The sequence below is a fragment of the Halichoerus grypus genome, chromosome 9, assembly GCF_964656455.1.
Source record: "Halichoerus grypus chromosome 9, mHalGry1.hap1.1, whole genome shotgun sequence".
NCBI classification, from domain to species: domain Eukaryota; kingdom Metazoa; phylum Chordata; class Mammalia; order Carnivora; family Phocidae; genus Halichoerus; species Halichoerus grypus.
The window spans coordinates 37,786,608-37,809,599 of NC_135720.1; the positions used below are offsets into that span (position 1 = coordinate 37,786,608).

The 22,992-nt window shown below is 41.9% G+C and overlaps 1 protein-coding gene across 7 annotated transcripts in view; it reads right to left on the bottom strand.

The window, feature by feature from the left end:
- Positions 1–22,992, bottom strand: part of TPD52L1 (TPD52 like 1) — a 92,409-nt gene that overhangs the window by 22,434 nt on the left and 46,983 nt on the right. For all 7 annotated transcript variants that reach the window (XM_036108604.2, XM_036108603.2, XM_036108612.2 and 4 more), the window contains exons 2-3: positions 11,221–11,336; positions 1,323–1,471 (exon numbers count right to left, since the gene is read on the bottom strand). In XM_036108604.2, the coding sequence (XP_035964497.1) occupies positions 1,323–1,471; positions 11,221–11,336 (265 nt within the window). The remainder of the gene's footprint in view (positions 1–1,322; positions 1,472–11,220; positions 11,337–22,992) is intronic.

The following is a 22,992-nucleotide window of genomic DNA, read 5'->3' on the forward strand; positions in this document are numbered from 1 at the left end:
TGGGCTGACTATCACACTCACAACACATCTGACAGCAGAAGCATGCTTTTTCCCTCACCAAGCAATTCTGTGACACCAGCTGGGTGTCCTAAATTTTAAGGCACCGCATACCCGGAGAGAGTGTCAGCTCCCACAGGTGAAGGGCTCAATCCTACAAGAGCACCCCCCTCATCTCACTTCAGATGCCAATGGCAAGTTCAGGTTATCACCTGTGTGCTTCTGACCAATGGGCAATAAATCGGAGGTTTCCATGACCTCCTTCTCAAGTTTGATTAATTTGCTAGAGTGGCTTACAGAACTCAGGAAAATGTTTCCTTACTAGATGACTGGCTTATTATAAAAGGATATGACAAAGGATACAGACAGGGCGAGGTATGTGGGGAGGGCTGTGGGGCTTCCATGCTCTCTTCTGGTGCACCCCTCTCCCAGCACCTCTCTGTGTTCATCAACTCAGAAGCTCTCTGGATGCCATGTTTTGGGGATTTTTATGGAGGTATCATCATATAGATATGACCAGTCATTAACTCCATTTCCAGCCCCCTCTCCCCTCTCTGGAGGATAAGGCACAGCGCTGCAAGTCCAAGCTTCTAATCATGGCTTGGTCTTTCTGGTGACCAGCACCCCCATCCCAGAGCCACTGAGAGTCACCTCATTAGAACAAAGGATACTGCTGCTATTCTGGAAATTCCAAGAGATTTAGGGACTCTGTGTCAGGAACCAGGGATAGAGAGCAATACATATACATACATATACACACACACACACACACACACACACACACACACACACACACACACATATTTTTCTATTATCTCATATGGCCTTATCCCAGCTCTAAATATTCCCTAGAGTAGAAGGGATGAAAAGCACATCCCCAAAGTATAAGCACTTCTTTTTAAATTAATGGGCAACAAGTCTGTACTAAACTTGCCAACCACTTGGTATAGAAACTGAAAATCCGTAGTGAATCCCAAGTATTCTGAGGAAAAAGCACCTGTCCGTTTAGAATTGTATGAGAAAACATAAAGAAAAAAAAATCTATTTAACAAATGCTTAAAAATATAGAATACAGAGAAAAAATACAAACCCATAAAAGTCGTCTGGTGAACAGTTTAATTTCATGAAGCTACTTTTTAGAGTCTGCATCATGCAATGTATTTAATGATTATTCATATTTATTTTATTTCTAGAGAAAATATTTTTCCTAGCCACAAGTACCAAATCAGCCTCATAGGAAAATAAATAAAATAAATAAATAAAAACCCAGAAGAGGTGAGAGACAGCGGTAAGTGATTTTTTAAACATTCCATTGGGATACTTACGCAGTTGTGGTCTGCACGTCGTACCAGCTTCTGCTGAAATTCTGTTTTAATTCATTCATCAGGTTCATGCCGAGTTTCTGTTTTATCTCAACCAGATGCCTTTCTTTCGCTGATAAAACTTGCCGTAATGTTGTGATTTCGTCTTCTAGCTACAGATGGGAGGGAAAGCGGTGTGGAAAGATGTGAGGGCAGCTGAAACACACACCTGCAAAGCGCTCGGTGCTCCAAAGCAACCCTCTGCACACTGTCCTATTACCAGGCCCTTGCTTACCTATAGCAAACGCAGCCCACGGGCATGACGGTCTGGTATTTTACAATAGAAACAGATTATTTTAGTTTTAATGATTATAAAAGTAATCACTGCTCCTTATAAAAAATTCACTCAAACAGCAAAATATAAACAAGAATCATAAACCTATAACCCACTAGGAAATAGCTGCCACTTGATTTTTTGGCTTCTAATCTTCCAAATGTTTTAAAAAACAAAAACAAAAACAAAAACTCAGGGCTTGAACTCACAACCCTGAGATCGAGACCTGAGCCGAGATCAAGAGTCGGATGCTTAACTGACTGAGCCACCCAGGTGTTCTCCCCAAATGTTTTTTTTTAGTACTGTACATAGATATAATTTTTGCACAAAAAGTTGGCTTTGTCCTGTATGCCTTTCTCCTATAAGCAACTTCAAGTGCCACTGGTCGGTACCGTGTGCTCATCTTTTGCCCATCACACATCACTGCACTGCTGCAGGCACAGACTGAGTAGACACTGTGGTTTTTGCCAAGCTAATGCATCAGGAAGGGGGGAACAAAGGAGGACAGCATGTATACAAGGACGTGATTTGTGTTGCTTTTTCTTTTTAACAGTGTATTGACAAGTAACAAATAGAGTCTGCAAGTAACAGTACAATAAACCGCCCACATTTAAAGTGTATATATAGTCTGTAAGTTTTGACATGTGTGTTACTCTTGTGAAGTCATCACTGCAATCAAAACAGTGAATACATCCATCACCTCCAAAAGTTCTCTAGGTCCTCTTTGTAAGTCCTCCCTCTTTCTTCTCTCCCCTCCTCCAGGTAGCCGCTGATCTTTCTTTCACTCCACAGCTCATTTTTGTGTGGCTTTGTTCACTCAGTCTAATTATTTGAGATCTTTGAGATTTATCCATGTTGCTGCATTATCAGGGGTTCTTCCCGTTTTATTGAAGACTAGTATTTCATTGTATGGACAGTGTGTTACCTATTCACCTGGTGAAGGACATTTGGGTTCGGCCAATGCAAATAAAGCTGCTATGAACACTCATGTACAAGGTTATGTATGGACATATTTCCTCTTTCCCTTGTGCTAGCAGAAAAGCAAATCTCATAAAATTGCTCTTGCTCACTATGTAAAACAGTATGGAGATCCCTCAAAAAAATAGAACTACCACACCACCCAGTAATTTTCCTTCTGGGTATTCATTCAAAGAAAATGAAAACATTAACTCAAAAAGATACATACACCCCCATGTTCACTGCAGCATTATTTACAATAGCCAAGATATGGAAACTGGCTAAGTGTCCACTGATGGATGAATGGAGAAAGAAAATGTCAAACACACACACACACAGGAATATTATTCAGCCATAAAAAAGAAGGAAATGTTGCCATTTATGACATGGATGGAACTTGAGGGTATTATGCTAAGTGAAATGTTATCAGACACAGAAAGACAAATACCATATGATCTCATTTATATGTGGAATCTAGAAAAACCAAAGCAAATGAAAACAAGCTCATAGATACAGAGAAGAGACTGGTGATTGCCAGAGGGGAGGGATGCGGTGGGGGGGAGTGGGCAGGGAGGGGTGGATGAAATGGGTGAAGAAGGTCAAAAGGTACAAACTTAGTTATAAAATAAGTCACATGCCAAAAATTGCTCTTGCAAATGTAATTTCTAACAAAGCAGTTCTGTAAAAAGCCCAGATTTTAGAGAGTGTTGCTATAACCTATGAAAATCAATTCGAAACTCCATAAAGTCTTTGATTCCAATTACTGTATTTTATTCTGTTGTCATATTTTATAATGTATTGCCCTGGTAAGATTGCTTAAATTTACATCGTTATTTTCTGAACAGTACGAATGACTGACTTTCTTTGTGAAGCCAGAAGAGAACTATTAGTACTCCCTTAGCATCCAACATGCATAGGGGTCATAAAAAGCCTGACATTTTTACTAGATTTCTTATTTTTACAAATGTGGCAGCTGTGTCTCATTTACATTCAGAGTATCGCTCTGACCACAAACCACATTTACACTAACACCATCAGTCATCATGCAAATGCGTTCCTTGGGTTACCAGGGATATAGCTGCTAGAAAAGCCTCTCAAGAAAGACAAGTACCTTTGCCTTTTTACTAGTGCAAGGAAGATTTTACTCCAATGGTGGACAGATCGGAATAGTGTTGTGAAGCTTCACGGACATAAATAATCACTTAAGCAAAATAGGCATAATTCCAAGTCGGAAGCATCTTAAAGACCATGGTAGAAAAGAACAATCTCTTGGAGTTTTTAATATCAGCAAATGTCCTAGTAATCTGGCATTATTCATTTCTTATGTTTATGGGACAGTTTTCTAATACTCACAGAACTCTTTCTAAAATGAATTACACATTCCATAAACATGTTATAGTCAGCACTGTCTTTTCTTGATGAGCAGGTCTTCAGTATGCAGACATACACTCATTGCTGCAAAAGGAGTCTACTTGGGGACCACCAAAGGCGGTCATGTTTTTAGTCTCCTCATTAAATGAGAACACACAGTTACTGTAAAATTAAACCCTCTATTCTTTTGCTATCATGTCACATTCCACTCTTTCATCTTTGTCAGTGTGTCTTCCTGTGTTTAATCTGTGGCCTACTAATTCTCAAGGTTGTATCTCTAGCTCTCTTTCTGTAGCAGCCCTTTATTCTGTAAAAAGAACTTTTCTGCGTTCTTTTGCATAAATAATATGTTTTGAGTGACTGAAATTATTGGGAGTCTTGGGTTTTTTTTTATGCATTGGGTATGACTGTGGTTTTCACTGTGTAATAAAAATAATGGGACAATTTTTACCGGGCAGAAAGAACTTACAGATGTAGAGAAGAGGAAAGAGGTTTAAACATCTTGATATTCTCAATCTCATATCTGTGGGACCCTAGAAATTTGCTCAAAATGGGGGGGGCAGTAGGAGATTCATTAGTTATTTGAGGGAGGTAAGGGATTCATAGTTTTCTAATGAAATCCTTGATCCCCCAAAAGTGAAGAGAAACACTGAAGTGACCAATTTACCAAACACAAACCTAAAGAAAGAACAATGAGGTCCCACGCCTTACATTTTAAACATGGAAGCACACATTAAAAAGCATTTGTAAGGAACAGACTTTTAATGATGGAGACGTGAACTTGGTTACTCAGTTGGGTCTATTCTCAGGTTTTTTAATGAAATTCTCATCATTTCAATGAAATGCTGAGACACATTTCTTGAAGCTTTCAGTATATTTATCGGTGATCTAAATATATGCCAAAAAATCTACAAGCAAATCCAGAAATTGAAAAAACACGTAATATTAAATTATATTAGCTTGCAAGAATGAAAATGAGAACCACATCTCTTTACACAGAACAGAGTTCTGCCCCACAGCAAAGCCTTTAATCACAAATATTTTAAGTGATGCTCATGGTGAGAGTCTACCCCTCATTTGACTAAAGAGATTTTTTGGTCTAGTTACACCAGTGGTTTTCAATTTCAGTTTACATAAAAGTCACTCATTGGGCATATTTAAAATGCAGATTCCAGATGTATGCGCCTTTTAATGCCCTGAGATTCTGATATCTTCAATTTGGTAGGGCCAGGCTACATACATTATTTAACAAGTGCTCCCAGATACTCTGATGCAGGTGGTATGGAAACCTGATATCATAAGTACCTCTGTAAGCCACATCAAATTATTTTTGGGATGAGGTAGAGTGCAGGTAAGTCTTTAATTGAAATATTTAATATACTCTTTCCCCTTTAATTTTAAATTAATCATTTCTTTATTATAAACTAATAGTCTGGTTCTTTGGTTTCTTGACTCCCTAGAAGATCTCCTTGTATGACCAATATTTATGCCTAAGATTAGATATTTAAACTTGATTATTTAAATATGAATTAACATGCACATAACAAGTGTCGGAGGATGTAGCAAAATTGGAACCCATGTACATGGCTGGGTAGGAATGGAAAATGGCTCAGCGTCTTTGGAAAAGAGTCTGGTAGTGTCTTAAAAAGTTAAACACAGAATTACCATATGACCCAACAATTCCACTCCCAGGTATATTCCCCAAAGAATATAAACAAATACATGTATACACATGTTCATAATAGCACCATTCACAATAGCCAGATGTGAAAACAGCTGAAATACCCATCAAAGAATGAACAGATAAACAATTGCAGTATACACAAAAATGGAGTATTATTCAGCCATAAAAAGGAATGGAGTATTGAGACATGTTACAAAGTGGATGAACCTCAAAAACATTAGGCTAAGTGAAAGAAGCCAGACACGAAAGCTCATCTATTATATGAAATATACAGAATAGTAAATCCAAAGATACAGAATGGGGAGCAACTGTGTTGGGGAAATGGGAAGCAACTGTGTAACGAATATGGGGTTTCTTCTTGGGGTGCTAAAAATAGTTTGGAACTAGAGGTGGTAGTTACACAACATTGTAAGTATACTAAATGCTGTTGAACTGTTCACTTTAAAACAGTTAATTTCATATTAAAATAGTTAATTTTATACCTCAATAAAAAATGCAAAAAAGTATAAATTAATCTGAACTAGCTAATGAATTACCTTCAAAATGAAATTTATGTTAGAAGATTGAAAATTTACTCTCCGATTTTATCTGCTAGATTACATAAAATATCTAACTTATATCCGGACAAAGAAATACTTTCATAAACTATTAAATCATCAGTGTGATGCTTAGGAGTAAGAGTATTTGGTCTCTTGCATCCACTGCTTCAAGGCCAGCCTCCCCTCCTGGTTAATCATGCCTTTGGCTAAGACTCCTAAGAACTAAGATTAAAATCCAGATGCAACTTGAGAGAGTGCAATGGTTATTTTTATGTGTCAATTTGACTGGGCCATAGGATACCCAGCCATTTGGTCAAACATCGTGTTGCATGTGCCCAGGAGGGTGTTTCTGCATAAGATTAACAATTGAATTGGTAGACTGAGTAGAGCAGATTGTCTTCCCAAAGTGGGTGGGCCTCATCAAATCAGCTGAAGGTCTAAATAGAACAAAAAGGCTGACCTTCCTTCAGTTAATAGGGACTCTTCTAGGGGCACCTGGGTGGCTCAGTCGTTAAGTGTCTGCCTTCAGCTCAGGTCATGATCCCAGGGTCCTGGGATCGAGCCCCGCATTGGGTTCCCTGCTCCGCGGGAAGCCTGCTTTCTCCCTCTCCCACTCCACCTGCTTGTGTTCCTTCTCTCACTGTGTCTCTCTCTGTCAAATAAATAAATAAAATCTTTTAAAAAAAAGAAATAGGGACTCTTCTTGCCTGGCTGCATTTGAGTTGGGACATTGTTCCTCTTCCTTCAGATTTAAACTGTAATATCAGCTGTTCTTAGGCCTCGCGCCTGCTGGCCTTCAGACTGGAGCTACACCATCAGCTCCCTGGGTCTCCAGCTTGCTGACTGTAGATCCTGTGACTATCAGCCTCCATAATCACATCAGCCAATTCCTTGTAAAATCTCTATTGGTTCTGTTTCTCTGAAGGACTCTAATACAGAAGGGTATTACAATAAGACATTACAGACTATGAACACTTCAGTTGCTCACTACTGAGTCCAGAAAGAGTGAAGAAGGCCTTGAAGGAGGCAACTAAGAGAGAGGGGCCCAGAGCCTAAGGCACTTCTTTGTGAGTCCACGACACAGGTGGCTTGAGGGTACTGTGTTCTTCCTGGGGAATCACACACCAAAGGAACGGAGAAGAGCCCAAAGGGAGACGAAGGGAGCCTGAAAATTGGCTTTGCCTACTTGATCATGTTGCCGGGTGTTTTTCCCACTCCTATTAATGCCTATTTTTCTTGAGTCATTTTATCTAGAGGACACTGGCAGCACTTGATGGTTAATCATAAATTTACAGTACTAATGCCAACATTTCATCCTTTTCAAAAGCCCATGAACGTTATGGAATACAAAGAGTAACATGCGGCTTTGTGAAGTGAAAGTAGAATAGGATGGAAGCAGCACAGAAAGAGTGAGCAAGTTTATTCAAAGACGGAGAGAGAGAGGGGCACCTGGGTGGCTCAGTCTGTTAAGCGTCTGCCTTTGGCTCAGGTCATGATCTCAGGGTCTTGGGATGGAGCCCTGAGTTGGGCTCCCTGCTTGGCAGGGAGTCTGCTTCTCCCTCTGTCCCTCCTCCTGCTTGTGTTCTCTCTCTTTCAAATAAGTAAAATCTTAAAATAAAAAGGGAGTGAGAGGAAAAAAAAACAAAGAATAGATGTGTAAAGACCTCAAAAAAGATGTCAGGAGCTAGTGAGAACAAATAGCTGAAACAAAATAGTATGTCTTTATATATTGGTAAGGTTTGTAAGAAAGCATACTCAACTTCTGGTATTTAAAAATGCAAATATTTTGGGGCACGAGGTTGGCTCAGATGGTAGAACATGTGTCTCTTGATCTTGGGGTCATGGGGTTCGAGCCCCATGTTGGGTGTAGAGGTTACTAAAAAAAATAAACTTAAAAAAAGTAAATATTTCTTTAAGCTATAAAATAATTCAAGTTCATTATAAATCTAATTGTATACCTTCTATAGACAGACTACTGCAGCAGATCAGAGGTGATACTGGCCTCACAATGAAGAAACTTTTAAAAATACACATACTGCATGATCACAATAATAAACTAAAGACTAAATTGTGTTAATAACAGATTCCTCTTTTAAAATGTAAGCTTCATCTAAGATGTAGCTTTTGGACAATATTGGCTTATTTTAGGTCTCCTGACATAAGGACGGATCTTCTGTTGCCAGCACTCGGTAGCACACAACAATATGTTGGCTGCGTGGATGAGTGCAGTTATGAGTTTGCCCGAAGTATAAGAGCATCCTCTTGGGCATATAAGCAACAAAATAGTACAGGAGAAAGCAGGAGGGAGGGATCCAACATAGTCACGAGACAGTGGGAGAATCTGAGGACAGGAAGGAGAGGAGCACATTGAGGAGGAGACTGGATCGCTGGCACATTCCTAGACCCTTGTGAGCAAGGGAGTCAGAGATAAGAAGTCCTCGTACACAAAGCTCTTGCTTTCGGTCATGGCCACCAATGATCGCCTGACTCAAAGGCAATCTACTAGGCTGGCCTGTGAGGTGTCCTGTTATCCAAGTGGCAAATGGATCGAGTTGGATCTTCCGTCAGGCACAGAGAGGGGTTGCTTGTGACCAGGCGCCCAGGAAGAATGCCTGTGGAGAGCTGAGGAAGCTGGGCTATCTAAAAGCTGTCTCTGGTCTTTGGGAGGGCCACTTGTGGGACTGAAGAGATTGCTCTCTGTGTGTCCTTGCTGTAATGAAACACTAGCATCTGAGCTAATTTGAATGCATATGTGATCTGAAAGACCCTGGTTCGGGGTGGGTATGTGAGTGTGCATGCACATGTGTGTGAGCAAGTGTGTGTATGTGCGCGCGCGCACACACATACACACACACACACACACACACACACACACAGCAGAAGGGCAGGGAAAGCAGACTTAAGAAAAGGATGAGCATTATGCAGAGGTGGCCTGAGGTGGAGGGAGAAGAAATGGAAATGTGAAGAGAAAAAACAGCAAAGATACATTTCCTTTGCTTTTCACTGGGCCTGGGGCACAGAGCTGCGCCCATGTGCCTCTGGGAGTCACGAAGCCACTCTGGCAACGTGCAGGACTTCTTCATTTCTGAAGAATCCAGAAATAAGAGAGAGGAAGCACTCTAAAGGATGAGAACATGAATCCTGGTAACTTGAACATAGTAACGGGGTCTGGTGTTACTTTCAGAAGTCAGGCTCAAGAGTCTTAGTAATGAGATGTGCTGGAAGCTTAGTAATGTGGCCAAGTGAGACAGGAATTTCTGGAAACACCACTGGTTTTTCGTATTACAGGGGCATCCACTTAGAACCAAGGCTCACTTTTTCTTGATTAGAAAAGTAATGCACGCTCACTGTTGAACGTTTAGAAAATAAAGAACGCACACAAAAACACACTGATATATGTGTGTGTGTATACCCCAGCAGTCCCAGAACCCAGAAAACTCAAGGCACTTTCTGAAGGTTGGTCGACTACAGAGGTTTTGTCTAAACTTAAACTTGGACTATAACAGTGAAGGAATTAAATTTTAGCTTAGAATCAGTTAGCTGACACCAGTCTGCGGAATATAACTTTTGGACACCACAATTGACATGAACAAGCTGGTCATGAACCAGATTTCTGGGCCGTAAGAAAACACGAAGCTAGGACATTTTCCTCCACAGCTGACTTCGGTCGGTGCGTGCCGGCATGTGCAGCCAACCGGAAGTCGACTGGGTGGTTCTAGATCAGTGGCCCCAGACAGACCCGGCTCAAGAACCAGGCTAGTTGATCTGAGGCACTGTGCTTACTGAAATAATTTCTGTTGTATCAGAAGAACAAGTTGCTCTTTCATTTTATAATGAAGTTATTTTTGGGTGTGCTTTCTGAAAGCACCTAAAAAGTCTTTAAAATTATTACAAGCTGTCTTAAACAAACACGGCCAGAGGATTAGAGCTTGAAGAGCCTGGAGTGGACTAAGCACGTGAGGGTGAGGTGGAGCTCAAAGCTGTGTCCTCAGCCTGCAACTGAGCCCAGAGCCCTGCTTCTGGCTGGACCAGGAGGAGCTTCCTACCCTCGGATCCAGGGACACAGAATGGGGAGGAATATGGGCCTCATCCCTCTGGCCCTACTGCTTCTTCTCCTTGAAAAGCTCCCTTTCTCCAGTGCTTTCCTCCCACAACATAACCACTCATTAGCAAAGTGTTTAAGGGTTAGTGGGTGCTGTAAGCAATTGGCTGTAACAAAAGTTGTATTCCTGATGAGCCAGGCATCCTCCCCGCCTCTAAGTCCAGAGGCCCACAGCAACTACACAAGAATTAAGGAAACCTGAATTCACCATAGCTTTCCTTTCTGCCCCCAGAACTTTATTCTTCGGCAAATGAGTACACAACTTAAGAAATCTAGGTGCTTCTATGACTGACTTTTTAATTACAAAAATAAATCACTTCAAAGTATTTGTTGAGCTAAGTTTCTGACCTAAAGCAAGAACTGCTCTTAAAAAGGAGCTTGCACCTGGACCTATACCAAGGTCTTGGAAGAATTCATCAGGTCTGTAAGTGATTACGACTCCCATAATATTGTGAAATTAAAAAGAATAAGAGGTGCATATTTACAGCTAATTGTCATTGTTGCTTAAGCAACATAGCTATTCCTTTTTCTACTACAACCAGTGGATAACAGACAACTAGAATTACAAAAACATCCTAGAAAAAAATGAATTACCTTACAATATATCATGTATTAAATTTTATTAAATGAAAGACAACAGGGGCGCCTGGGTGGCCCAGTCGGTTAAGCATCCGACTCCTGATTTCAGCTCAGGTCATGATCTCAGGGTCATGACATCGAGCCCCACATGGAGCTCCATGCTGGGTTGTGGAGCCTGCTTAAGATTCTCTCCCCCCCCCCCACCCTGCCCCGCTCCCCCCCCACCCCTGCTGGCGCTCTCTCAATAAATAAATAGATATATGAAAAACAACATAATTATAACATGGGACTTATACAAAACTAACACTAACTCCTAAGATCCTGAGATAGAACAACAGTAAGATGACTAAACATACCTGAACTAATTCTGCTTTTAACTCTTCCCTTTCCTCCTCAGACAGCATGCTGGAGAAGTCGGCGCTCGCTACTGTGTCTTCATCTCGTGCTTGCAATGGTTCAGTCTCCAACAGACCTTTAGGCAAGAGTGACAAAACATAATGCAATTAAAAAAAAATGAATTTAGCCAACTTGTGTCTCCACAGTCTGGAGATAAACCAGATACACTGACAGACCCTCCTGCTAAAAAACAATTAAAAAATTCCTGGGGCACCTGGGGGCTCAGTCGGCTGGGCACCTGCCTTCAGCTTGGGTCATGATCTCGGGGCCCTGGGATCGAGCCCCATGTCGGGCTCCCTGCTCAGTGGGGAGCCTGCTTCTCCCTCTCCCTCTGCCCCCCACACCCGGCTCGTGTGTGTGCTCTCTCTCTCTCTCTCTCTCAAATAAATGAATGGGATCTTTAAAAACTAAATAAATGAAATAAAAAACAACTAAAAATTCCAGAAAAAAAAAAATCTTTCTAAATGTGTAATGAGCTGCCAAGAAAGTAAAGAATACTAAGAAGCCAAAGAACTACGTCAAAGTGGGAAGCCAGAAGTGTAAACAAAAGAAGTTTTCATTAGTTCCACATTTGCCACCCAGACGAATTCCAGCTTCGGTGTTCACTGCCTGGGGGGCAGGGGGCAGAGGACAAAGCCTAGGGCCACCCAAGGAGGAGAGGGGCTCTGCATCCCCACAGGGCTGCACCCCGAGAGGAAGGTGACCTGGAAATCAGTACCATCGCTGCCCACAGGCCTCTGCGAGGCAAGCAGCCTTGACACTCAGCACTGGATGGACGGCAAAAGGAGCCCGCTGAGACTCCTCACCCTGAGCGGGACTGTGTGAACCAGCAAATTGAATGCACACTACGTGGGTGGCCCCAAAGAAGCTGGAGATAAGAAAGCACTGTGACTTTTTTCCACTTTGGACGTGGAAATCGTGTGGATTCGAAACCTGGAGCAGCAGCGGCTGTGGGGAGACATCACAGATGAACTGATGCTGGTGGAGGGAAACGCGGAAGCACTTGGCTTCTTGAGGACATCACTGTGCCGCACAATGACCCCGGAACAGCACCACTTCTAACTTGTTCTGTGAGAAAAATGCCTTTCATCGAAAAAACTGACGTTCCCTAGTAGAGCCCCCTGGCATCTGGATACCTCAAACACGTATGTTCTCTGAAGGATCCAGAAAACAGGCCCCCACATATATGGAAGCTTCACTTAGGACACGAGCTATGACGGAGCTGGCATTTATAAATCTGTGGGGAAAGGAGGATCTTTTAGTAAGCTGTCCCTGGACAAATAGTTATCCATGTAGAAAAAATAAAATTGGACACCTTCACACGATTCACAAAGATCAAATTATAAGCACTTTAGAAGACAATAGGGTTTATGAACCTCTAGGTAGGAAGGGACTTCTTAAGACACAAAAAAAGGCAAATCATGAAAGAAAGGGTGAATAAAATGACAAATGTCTCTGGATCACACACACTATATGGAAATTAAAAGACATGCCACTAATTGGAAGAAGGTCTTTCCCATCTGTATAACTAGCAAAAGATGAGTTCCCAGCATGAACAGAATTCTTACAAACCAGGCTAAAAAATGGAAATAACCCAACAGAAACACGGCCCCAAAGACCCAAAACAGATTTGCTATAGGAAGAAATCACAAAGGGTTACGCAAGAAAATATGCTCAACCTCACTGATGTTTAGGGAAATACAAATTAAATCATCTCACATCCACTGGATCAGTAAAAAGTTCAGAGTCTGACATTATCAAATGTTGATGACTACGTGGAGGACGGAAACTCTTCATACTCTGCTGGCGAGAATATAAAGAGAGACAAATAACTTGGAAAATAACTTAACATGATCTAGTAAGTTCACACACCCTACCATCCAGCAATTCTACACCTATGTATATACCTGAGACACTCATATATGAGCACCAGAGGTTATCAATAAGAACTTGCATGGTAGCAAAAACTGTGGATCATGCAAAAGTCCATAAACAGAGAACGCACAAGTATACCATGATGCATTTACGCCAGCACGATTGACAACAGTAATGTGAGTAAGCTACACCCTACATGGATGAAACTCAGAAACAAGACACTGAGTGAAAAACACAAGTTGCAAAAGAATAATAAAATATAATCTCAGCCATATGAAGACCAAAAACATGCAAAACTAAGTAAAATATTGTTTAGAAATAAAATTATAAAGAAAAGCAAGACTAGAGTAAAAATAATTCAGGACCAGGGTATTTTCTGAGGTTGAGTGGGTGTAGATGGGAACAGGGAACTTAACAAAGGATCTCTATAGGGCTAATGGTAATGCTCCATTTCTGGGACACTGGATTTTCGGGTATGAGTATTTTCTACACTTTAAACTTTGTAAATATTCTTTTGTATATATATTATTATTTGAGAAAACAATTAAAAATAGAGTTTATCTAAAGTCAAAATGAAAGGTAAATAATTATCCTACAATATCAGGACATTTTAGGTAAAGAGAATAAAAATATGAACCAATCTGCAAAGTTCTTCTCAAGCTGGCCCCACTCTTGAGTCCCTTGTACCCACACCCTTTTGTCTGAATTAACAGTGTACCATCAGCCCCTTGTGTCACTGCTGATACACCCACACACATCAATGAAAGCAGCATCTTGCTGGTCCAAGTTCATCAGATTCTTGCCCCATCTATCTACTCCAGAGGCCAGTTTCAATGCTAAATAATTTTCCTTTTCGGGGTGCCTGGGTGGCTCAGTTGTTAAGCGTCTGCCTTCATGAAGCTCAGGTCATGATCCCAGGGTTCTGGGATTGAGCCCCACATAGGGCTCCCTGCTCAGCAGGAAGCCTGCTTCTGCCTTTCTCATTCCCCTCGCTTGCGTTCCTGCTCTTGTGGTCTCTCTCTGCGTCAAATAAATAAATAAAATCTTAAATAAATAAATAAATAATCTTCTTTCTCATGAGGAATACCTGTTCATTGTAGAAGACAGAAAAATAAAATTATCCCTTATTAATTAAAATGACTGTTAATCACACTACCCAGAAATAATTATCATTTTGGTCCATCCTTTCTGATTATTTCTTCTATGCATATGTACACATTTTCTTGTATATATTTCTATGCACTTACTGTTGTAAACTTGATTTACTCAATAGGATTCATGAAGATCCTTTATGTCTAAAAACCCAGCCACATTTACATATTTTTGATGGTTATACAGTATTTTGTCTCATGTATGATTGATAACTTACCCTGTTTACTGAGAAGCTACAGTGAACATCTCCTAGTAAAATCATTAGGCAAAATCTTGATGATTTCCTATACACAGAGTCAAAGGGCATGAACATTTTGAAAACTACTAATTATCCCTCAGAAAGGCTGTGTCAGTTCTATGCAGACATCAGCAACCTATGAGACTATCTGTAGACTCAGTACAATAATGTTAAGCAGGTCACTGAAAGGGGGTAAACACTGTCATTTATTTCTGCTAGTAGATATGTATGCTTACACGTGGCCCATGTACTTTCAGTCAACTGTCTATATCAAGAAGTAGCAGCAGGGGGGCGCCTCCGTGGCGCCCTTGGTTAAGCCACAGACTCTTGGTTTCAGTTCAGGTCGTGATCTGCCCTGAACTGGTGAGTTGAGCCCTACCCTGGGCTCCGCGATCAGCGGGAGAGTCTGCCTGAGGGTCTCCCCCTTTGCCCCTCCCCCACACGCATGCGCGCGCCCTCTCTCAAATAAATAAATAAATAAATCTTAAGGGGAGGCGGAGCTAGCTTTAATTCCAAGCACAGATTTAAAAGATGGACGCAGAAGGTAAGCTGCCCCCTGCCCTAGGGGTTAGGGTTCCAGAAGAGCCATGGTAGGAACCTCTAAGGTCCTCTGGCTCCCTAACTCAGCTGGGTCCAGGAATCGAACAAGTACTGCTTAAACTTAGTTCGTACGCCAATTCTCAATCTTCCCCTCTCTTGGCAGTGTGAGAGGACATGTACCATGGAACAGACAGTAGTTCCGGCTACTTAGACTTTTCAAGACAACAGACATCTTTAGTATCTTCTTATATTCTAAGAGAAAACAATAATTTGAAATCCATTTTAGTTGATAATAGGTTGAGTTGGGAAACTTCTAGTGAATTTAGGAAAAGGCAGAGCCCCGTATCCAGGAGCTAACTTTTTCTTTTCAGGGGAAAGAACAATGACCTCATGAAGTGAGACATGCAGCTGACCTTGGGCTCCCATCTGCCACTGTGCCCCTCCAAGGCCACATCCCCCAATCTTCCAAAGCCTCACTCCCAGAAAGCAGCCATTCAGGAAATCTGCCTGGAGGCTGGGTTGCTAGTTAGTTCAGGTCTAATTAGACCAGTTTCCTTCTTCATTCTTATTTTTGAAATGAAATGCCCGTTCCCCATCTTCTTTTCCTACTTATGCCTCTATTTCCCTGCCGCAGCCTCCTCCAATGGGTGTTCTCGGAGTCACACGGGTCAGCACAGGGTGCCATGTGGACGCAGACAAAATGAAAACAAGGCCTGCTGTTCCCAGCATAATATGCTCAATTCACTGGGTTAGGGAAGCAGTCATCAAATCATGAGGTCAGAGGAAAATTCCAGAATCAAGGAATAGATGAAAAGAGGAGTTAAATAAAGATGGGATTCACAGTGAAAGTGAGTCAGAAGGGGGAGGAAAAATAAAAGCAAATGGTAAGAGACACCAAGGGACAGACGAAAATGTGAGAGGACAGCGCAGTGAGTATAAAATGACCTAGTTACTATGGAAGCAGGTATTAGAGGAGATTAAATACATAGTTTTAATAAAAGCAATTATTAGAGGGCCAAATCACGCAAGAGACATAGTTTTTAGCAGACACCAGTACATTATGAATGTATGTAACTTCATGAATGTGATTCTCTTTCCAGATGTGCAAACTATGCCCCCTCTGACTAGCATATGCCCCCCCTGTCTTGGAGCCAGAAGATCTTGAACCCTCCCTATCTGTGGGTTTGCCGCTAACGACAGAGTACACTCGATCGCAATGATCTCATCTGTAAAACTGTTACCTTATAAAATCGTTGTTAAAATTAAATTATGTTAAATTAGATAAGACATGTAAAAATGTTATAAAAATTTTTAATTTCCATATAAACCACAGCAGCATACTGGTGAAATTAGGAGTAATCGTTTTAAAAAATATTAATGTGTTGGGGCCCGTGGGTGGCACAGTCAGTTAAGCGTCAACTCTTGATTGTGGCTCAGGTCATGATCTCGGGGTCGTGAGATTGAGCCCCACGTCAGGCTCCATGCTGAGCATGGAGCCTGCTTGGGATTCTGTCTCTCTTTCTGCCCCACCTCCCTCACACCTGCTCAAAAAAAAAAAAAAAAAAGACATAGTGTGAATACATTTTGGGATCCTGCCATAGGAGTATTTTGCACCTAAAGACAGCCATTTTACTTTCATTTATATGCAATAAAATATATAAACATTTTAATAAGGGTAAACAAATATCCATAGGTCTGACTGTAATGCAGGAATTGTGCTTCTCTATTGGCCAGGCACATCTCTGGGAAGCAGGTAGGTCCTAAGGTAGTTGTCAAATGCTACCATGTGCCTACAATTGGCCATGATGACTCATTCAGGGCTGAATGACACAACATACCGAAGCAGATCCAGCAGAGAAGTGCACCCAGCCTTGTTGAGGGGGATCCTCACTTATGAACCTGAGTTCAGGGTTTTGACTCATTTGCAAACTGATGGCTTCTAAGTTAGGCTAGTCTGACTCCAGGGCCTATGTCCTTTCCTGTCCTACAACCCATGAAGAAAAGTAGACAAATACTGGCAAGTACAAATCAAGAAATGAGCTTGAGATTAAAATGCCCCTTTCAACCTTGCAATGAAATTGCCCATTGGCATCAATACACTTTTTTTTTTTTTAAGATTTATTTATTCATTTGAAGATAAAAAGAGAGAGAGAGCGTGCAGGGGGAGGGGCAGAGGGAGAAGGAGAGACAGTCCCAAGAAGACTCCGCAAGGAGAATGGAGCCTAACACGGGGTTCAAGCTCACGACCCTGAGATTCCTGAGATTAGGAGTCTGAGATCATGACCTGAGCCAAAACCAAGAGTCAGACGCTTAACCAACTGTGCCACCCAGGTGCCCCAGGATCAGTATATTTTCAAAGCATCTTGTTGAGCTCTCCAGCTGACCGATGAGGTCATGGCTTCATGCATATGATTAGAACAGTACAGACAGCTAGGAGTTAAAATGATTACAGACCATGATTTCAGATGAATGACCATATCCTGCATTGTTGGCAAATATATAAGAGTTGCAGGATTTCTTTTAAATGGCAAAATAATCTTGCATGGATGTGTGTGTACACCCACACTAAGGAATTAACGAATAAATATGGCTGTGGAACCAAGCAAAGGAAGAAAAGTGTGTATTTTCAAAAAGAATATAAAATTATTCCAGGACTTAATAAAAAGAAAGAATGCAATAAAATAAATGAAAATTCACCTTGGTTTAAATAATAAATCTAAGACTGTAATGTTTATTACTTACTTATATTTTCATCATGACTCAGGCATTCTTTTCACATAAAACTTCAAACTATCTCCATTTATTCTCTCCGGGAAAAACTACTGAGCTACTCTCACTGTTGGATTTATGGTTATCTTAAAGTGCACAAAAACTAACACATGTTAGTTCAAGGTGGGTGGAAATTAAAGATATAAATAAAACAAGTTTATTAGAATCCTTTCTGCACATTTACTAAACCTACCACCAAAACCTAAATATGATTTCTTATGCACCTCCATCATTGAACTGCTTTCCATTCATTTACTAGCAACTTGTATCTAGCCTATTATTGAATCTCATATCTAGTGTTTAAACGTGTTTTTTCCTGTTGCCCTGCAGTTTTGGCAGTGGCCTCAAATGCTAAGAAGAATAATGGGAGCTTTACACCCCCACATCATAAAACCAAGGCTTGAACCCTAGTGCATGACATGCCAATAGATTTTATAATTGGTTCTGCCAGGGGTGAGATCACCTTCCTCTAGCCCTTGAGTCAGGGTGAAGAATGGAGCAGGGAGGGTGTGGCCTGTAGGAAATTTGCATACACAGACAAGCAATGATTAAAAACAATACTCTCTTCTCCCAGAGATCATCACTATAAAACCTTCATGTACATCTTTCCAGATATCTTCCTATATCTGCAGCACATTTTCCCCCACATGTTAACATCTCTGAAAGTGGGATACCTCTTACAATCAATGGAGTCTTACCATTAATTAGCAGCATTTTTTCCCGTAGTGATATAAAACAATAGGTATCTTAAAATCTTTGACATCTTAGATTTTAAGAATCTGATATATAGATATATACGTATAAAATTGAATATATCTTATATATATGTATATTTAGATATATCCATATAATTAAAAATGAGATCAGGGCGCCTGGCTGGCTTAGTTGGAAGAACATGCAGCTCTTGGTCTCAGGGTCATGAGTTTAAGCCCCATGTTGGGTGTAGAGATTACTTAAATTTTTTTTTTAAATGAAATCACACTATTTTGCAACTTGATTTTTTTTCATACTTTTTTTTTTTTAATTTTATTTTTAAGTAATCCCTGCACCAGTGTGGGGGCTCAAACCCATAACCCCAGGATCAAGAGTCGCATGGTCCACCCACTGAGCCAGCCAGGTGCTTCAGACAACTTTCTCTTCTCATCTTTTTTAAATCTCATCTGAAACCAGACCATATCAAAGGTCCCCAACTGATCCTATAATGTATCCAGAGCTGGTTTTCCCAAACCCATATCTAATCCGCAGCTGCATACTCACCTGCTTGTTATGCTCCTTAAGCCTCTTTTCCTCTAGCTAATTAATGGCTTGTGGAAGAGCCCAGGCTTTGTCTTGGCAAATTCATCCCAATAGCTCGATTAATGATTCATCAGGTGATTGCAAGAATATAGTCTATTGGGAAGAGACCCCTTTCGGGAAAACTAATCTTAGGAAGAATCCAGCTCCACCCTTTTCAACTCTGTGATTACGATAGTTTGAAACTTGGTCTTTTCATATGTAAAACTGGTGATAATGTCTACCCACAAAAGGAGGTTGTCAGGAGTTACAGTTTTGCAAAATACTAGACTGTGTCTGGTAAATAATAATCGGTTAGCACTGGTTAGCACCCAGTCTGGTCACACATGAGTAAATTCTTCCTTGATTAGAATTATTTAGAAAATTCAAGTGCTCTGAGAGAGGAAAAAAAAAAATAGAAGCTACTACTCTGTCCTCAAGATGTGAAAAAAATTTCACTGCAGACACTAATCACTCACGTATGTCCCTTAAGTAACACCAGCACAGCTGGCACACAATTATACGCACAGTGAATGCTCTAGAGAAACCTGAACCCTCATGCCATGCTCTGCTTATCCTTCTGCCCGCTCCCTAGAAGGAGCCCTACGTTCACACAGTACTACCCTTTCTGGCCATTGCTTCACGGAGCAGGATGAAGACCTGACTCAGAGGCAGCCTCTGGATTCCTCTCTCAAGATTTTAAACTATGAGACAATGGATGGGTTGGTGGAACAAGGTTAAAGCAGGTACTAGCAGAATTGGTAGAGTGTGGGCCTAAGTCTTCCTCACAGCTGCCTGTGTTTGTTTATTCGTCATCCATTCAACAAATACTTATTGAACGCCTAACCAAGTGCTGTGCAGGTCTTTGCTTTCACAGAACTTACAAACCTGCTTGTCTGGAGGCCGGTTGTTTGACTTCTGAATTTCCATGAGCTTCCTCCTCATCATTAAAATAAACCTCATTTTCATTTGAGCTAGCCTGAATGTCTTTCTCTTTTTCATACACATAAACTCTTGAATTAAACAGAGACAATAATATTATCAAATTCAGGGAAAAGAGATCATTATGAACTCTACCAAGTTTTAGCTCCGTGATGTCAATGATTAGTGGTCGATGACCTCAAAAAAAATTTAATTAAAAGTTTGGTAAATCATTTTGCCCCCTACTTCCTCTAAATCTGAAGTCACTCTGTCATTTGTACAGTCTCTAAAATCTTTTCTAGATAAATGGTCTAGGAGGCTAACTCTGCTAACCCAGAGCCCGGCCCCCTTCACTCTCAGAAGGCAAGGGAGGGGGGCTGAAGTCACCGAGCCACACCCAACCCAGCACTTATGGACCCAGCAGCACTGTTCCAGGCCTTAGGATTCTCTGAGGCAGATGCAGCTGTAACTAGCAATTGTTGGACTAGGGTCTCCGTTTGGATTCTGAAGGCAGATCTGGTCCACAAAGTTTGGCTTCTCCACATCTTAGTTTATCTGGAAACACCCTCATACATGCCCAGAGAAAAGCACAGGGGTCCGGGCTAAACCAGAAGAGTCGGAGACACTTCTGGGACTGTCGTGAATGTACTGCAGAGGCCGACCGGGAATTTCCTGGAGCTGAGGGCCCGAGACTGGATTCCTAGAGTTTCCTGAGTAGTCTACCCCACAACTGCGGGCTTGTCTTTAGGAGCGTGTTCTCTTTACCCGCCCTGAGAAATGAGAGACGAGTGTTCTCTACTCCAGTGTTTGGGGCCAGGCTCGCCGTGCCTGGCTCTTCACAGCTAATGCCTCCCGACAGCACTGGCCAAGTCAGAACCATGGTTCCATGCTGTTCTGTGGCCATGGGTGGCGGTGGGCTTGCTGGAGGATAAGCCTAAAGCAAAGTATCTAAAACAAGTTGGGCTGTTTTCCAAGAAGTCTGACCCAGGTAACGTCCAGTGTCAAAGTTCAAGGTTGTATGTGGGAAATAAGAAAAGCTGGGTCGCAGCCAAGGCACAGGGTAGAGAGGAGATTCTGAGAGCCTGGAGGCAGTTCCCAGCAGTGTCCCGCAGCGGCTCCGTGCAGGCTCCTCCTGGCTCTGGGCTGCAGCCGAGGCCTGCCTGCTCCTCCCCGTCACGTAAAGGCTCTCGGCCCTGCATGCTGCCATCTTTGGTCAGACTGAAGGGCCTGGAGTGGGGGGTCAGAGTGGACTCCGGAGACCACGAGGGCTCTGGCCCCACTCTCTCCCTTGGCAACACCGTCAGCACTGGTCTCGTCATCACGCTGCACCACTCTCTGGCACTCGCTACCGTCCCGTTGTGTTGAGTCCATTCCACTCCCTGTCTTCTCTCCCGTACCAGAATGTAGGCTAGTGAATGACAGAAAGCCAGTCTTGTTCACCTTGCCAGCCCTGCATTCCTAGCATGATGATGTTAGGGCAGACCGCAGCTAAGAGCAAAGCGTACTAGCTATGCCTAGAGCCACTGATGAGAGAATGTCTCTCAAAGAGCGACTTAGGATCAATCACCTGAATGTCACACTCATGTGTGCAAAAGTGACTACAGAAGCTCAAATGCCAATCCCTCTTGGGAACCATCAATTCTTACAGGGACCATTTCTTCCATCTCTCCTTTGGATTCTCTGAGAGAGCAGTTTCTCTCCTCTTCCCCACGCCCCAACCCCTTTTCCTCCCTCACAGATAACCATCTTAGATGAACCATACCTCTCCTTGTCCCAGCTCAATCCTAACGAACTATATACAGAATTGCTATCAAGCTGTTCTTGTTGCTCTGACACCTCTTGGCCTTGAGAGAAGCTAGTGAAGAACACCAGACTCTCAGCTGCAACAGGGCAGCATACTCATCTTCTGTTCTCAAACTTTTTTGAGGTCCCTCTCACAGAATCACGTCAAAACATATCCTGAGACTACACAAAGGATGTGCCCTGACACGGAACCTGTATTAGAAAGGGACTAAATGTGTCACGGTGAGAACCTTCTCTCAGCAGCTTGGTCAATTACTCTCTTAAGGGAAGAAGTAGAATAAATGCTTTCTTTTTAACCACCTGGTATGTGGCAAGTGTGCTACATACCGCATCCTGTAGATACATACTAGGCAGGTGGCATCGAGATAAAAGGTCTCAGATTTTATCCAACTCATAATCTAACAAGTTAGCCTGCTAGTCTCCTAGATGCTGGCAGAAGACCCAAGGCTCCCGATCAGAAGCTTAGAGCACAACAAGCAGCACGAACATCATGTCCAGGTTTGTGCCACTTGCCACTAAGTCCCAAGGGGGGTGACATGGAAGGGTCTGAATGGAAAATACTCACACAGTGGGTTTGCATCACAGCTAAAGAACCTTGGGAATTTCTCAGGGAATCCAAATCTTTTATGATAGGCAGTTAGCAAACCTGCCTCACCTTTGCCGTGGAGGGAGACATTATCTTTCTTCTGCTGGACAGTATGCAAACCTGACTTCTGCTCTAGAGAGAGACACTATCTCTATCTTCCAAGGCTGTTCACTACAAATATCCTTGAAAAGATTGTCCAGAAAAAAAAGCCATCAGCATCTCTGCTTGCAAGACAGGCAGAAATGCAAGATATATGGAGAATCGTCTTCTACAGGTGGTATTTTATCACTTTTTCAAATTAAGAACTATTGTTCAGAAAGTTAAATAATTAACCCAATCTCACATGGTTGATGAGTGAGGGACTTAAGATCTGAATGTGAATCTATCAGGTTACAGAGTTCACGCTCTTTCAACTTGACCACAACACCTCATGCACAAGTCAGACAGGAACTAAAATGTCTCTCTATCCCATCCCAGGAAAACCTCCATAAAACCTGCTCAGCAAGACTGAGGTTTACTGAAAGCCAAGGTCTGTAGCTTTAAAATATGCAGCCTTCCCACTACTGAGTCCAAGGT